The following is a 578-nucleotide window of genomic DNA, read 5'->3' as shown; positions in this document are numbered from 1 at the left end:
AAAAAAAAAAAAAAATCCACTGTACGTCAAATCTAATTCAAAAGGTGGATACAATGCCAGGTATCCCAGGTTGTTTTTGTCACGTCAGAGTGGATTCATGAAAGACCTTCACTTAGGATGCACCGGTCACGGCCCGCTCGCTCGGCAGGCGGCGGACTATATAAGGGGAAGGGAACCGGAGACGAACATCAGTTCCGAACACTCCAGCGAAGAAGAAACATGAAGGTACTCGCGCTCTGAAAGAACTTCCCTTTAAATATGCGTCGAAATATTATAATTTAAGGATCTTGCAAAATATGTTTATAGGAGTGAAAGAACATCTTAAGTAGAAAGGTGGAAAAAAGAAAAGTATTACGAACATGATTAAGCTCTCTTCCAGTTGGGTATAGGATTTGGTCCAAGAAATGAAATTTACAATTCATATGGGAGCAAAATGAGAGAGATTCATCTCTTTGTTAATGCTACTTCCTCTGGCTGTTTAGGCAGCAGTAGTCCTGTGTGTGGTGGCGGCGGCGTGGGCGGCTCCCCAGGGCGGCTACAACTACCAGGCGCCCGTCGTGCAGCAGCCCGAGTACCCG

The 578-nt window shown here is 45.5% G+C and overlaps 1 protein-coding gene across 1 annotated transcript in view; it reads left to right on the top strand.

The window, feature by feature from the left end:
- The first annotated feature begins 198 nt into the window (after window positions 1-198).
- The window catches only part of LOC119582321, a 1,386-nt gene continuing 1,006 nt past the window's right edge, over window positions 199-578 (top strand). Inside the window, exons 1-2 of the mRNA XM_037930536.1 lie at window positions 199-225; window positions 483-577. Coding sequence (XP_037786464.1) covers window positions 220-225; window positions 483-577 — 101 coding nt within the window. The 5' untranslated portion in view covers window positions 199-219. The remainder of the gene's footprint in view (window positions 226-482; window position 578) is intronic.

This window comes from Penaeus monodon, chromosome 15 (assembly GCF_015228065.2).
Source record: "Penaeus monodon isolate SGIC_2016 chromosome 15, NSTDA_Pmon_1, whole genome shotgun sequence".
NCBI lineage: Eukaryota > Metazoa > Arthropoda > Malacostraca > Decapoda > Penaeidae > Penaeus > Penaeus monodon.
The sequence above is the reverse complement of the archived record's forward strand: the minus strand, read 5'-3'. Positions and strand labels throughout refer to the sequence as shown.